Raw genomic sequence first — 1,291 nt, forward strand, 5'->3', positions numbered from 1 at the left:
TCAGCAGCAGCAGCAGCAGCAGCAACAGCAGCAGCAGCAGCAGCAGCAGCGAGAGCACCATCATCATTCCTTGATCAGCAGCAAGAGCACCATCAGCCCCCAAACAAAAAAAAAAAAATAAAATAAAATAAAATAAAATAAAACATACAAGTCTACAGGGAAAGCAAACGAAGCCGCCTAGATATTTTCTTTTTTTCCAGTGCTGCAGTTTATAGTGTTTTAGGTTTTGTTGATAGGTGTTGGGGCCCCAAGCAGCAGCACAGCAGAGCGGGCATTCATATCTCTGTAGATGTCTTCGTCCCTGCAGCAGCTGGGGGGCCCCCAATGCATGCATTCCTTCTATCCTTATAGGCAGCACGGGGGCCCTTATTAGGTCTGCTGCTGTGCGAGAGGGAATTGCTGCTGCTGCTGCTGCTGCTGCTGCTATCAGCAGCTCGTCTCCATGTACATACCCTATACCTTCATCATCACCATCAGAAGATATAGGAGAAGAACCATAAGAATCCTCATCCTCTGCTGCTGCTGCTGCTGCTGCTGCTGCTGCTGCTGCTGCTGCTGCTGCTGTTGCTGCAGAAGAGGCGGGAGGAGAGGGGGGGCCCCCAACCCCATCGTCGATAGGGGGGGGGCCCCCCTCACCGACCGGGGGCCCCCTGCTACGCCCACCAGGGAATGAAGGCTTCTTCTTCAGCTGTCTATCTACACCCCGCAATACTCGACGTTTTCGTTCAGGGGGGCCCCTAGATCCTGCTGCTGCTGCTGCTGTTGCTGCTGCTGCTGTTGCTGCTGCTGCTGTTGCTGCAGCTGCTGCTGTTGTTGCTGCTGGTACTGCTACAGGGGATGAGGCCCCCGTAGCTGATGCGGCAGCAACTGACCTCTCTCTAGGGGGCCCCTTTGGAGGCCCTTTGGGGGGCCCCCGGGGGGGCCCCTTGGGGGGCCCTTTCGGGGGCCCCTTGGGGGGCCCCTTAGGGGGGGCCTTGGGGGGCCCCGGCCCCTCCCTGGGGCCTCTAGGGGTTTGGGTTAGATCGACAGGGGCTCGTTTGCTTCCAGCTGCTGCAGTGGTTGGGCGTGAAGAGAGAAGAGGGGCCCCCGCTGCAGCTGCTGCTGCGGGGGCCCCTCTTGCAGCAGCAGGTGCAGCAGCAGCTGCAGCAGGCGGCGGGCAGAAGGGCGGCTCCAACCCCGTCTCTGCATGCACCAATGCATGCCAAGGTAACTCAGCTGTCCCTGGGGGGCCCCCCACAGGCTCGGGGGCCCCCAAGGGGGGCCCCCCAACCCCTCGCCCTTGGATGCTGCG

At 60.0% G+C, this 1,291-nt stretch overlaps 1 protein-coding gene across 1 annotated transcript in view; it reads right to left on the reverse strand.

The window, feature by feature from the left end:
- Nucleotides 1-609, reverse strand: part of EMH_0006820 (uncharacterized protein) — a gene marked incomplete at both ends in the record, with an annotated part of 1,901 nt that extends 1,292 nt beyond the window's left edge. The window contains one exon of the mRNA XM_013497659.1: nucleotides 460-609. Within this exon, the coding sequence (XP_013353113.1) occupies nucleotides 460-609 (150 nt within the window). The remainder of the gene's footprint in view (nucleotides 1-459) is intronic.
- Between the last annotated feature and the right edge of the window lie 682 nt (nucleotides 610-1,291).

The sequence above is a fragment of the Eimeria mitis genome, genomic scaffold, assembly GCF_000499745.2.
Source record: "Eimeria mitis Houghton genomic scaffold, Emh_scaff283, whole genome shotgun sequence".
In the NCBI taxonomy this organism is placed as follows: domain Eukaryota; phylum Apicomplexa; class Conoidasida; order Eucoccidiorida; family Eimeriidae; genus Eimeria; species Eimeria mitis.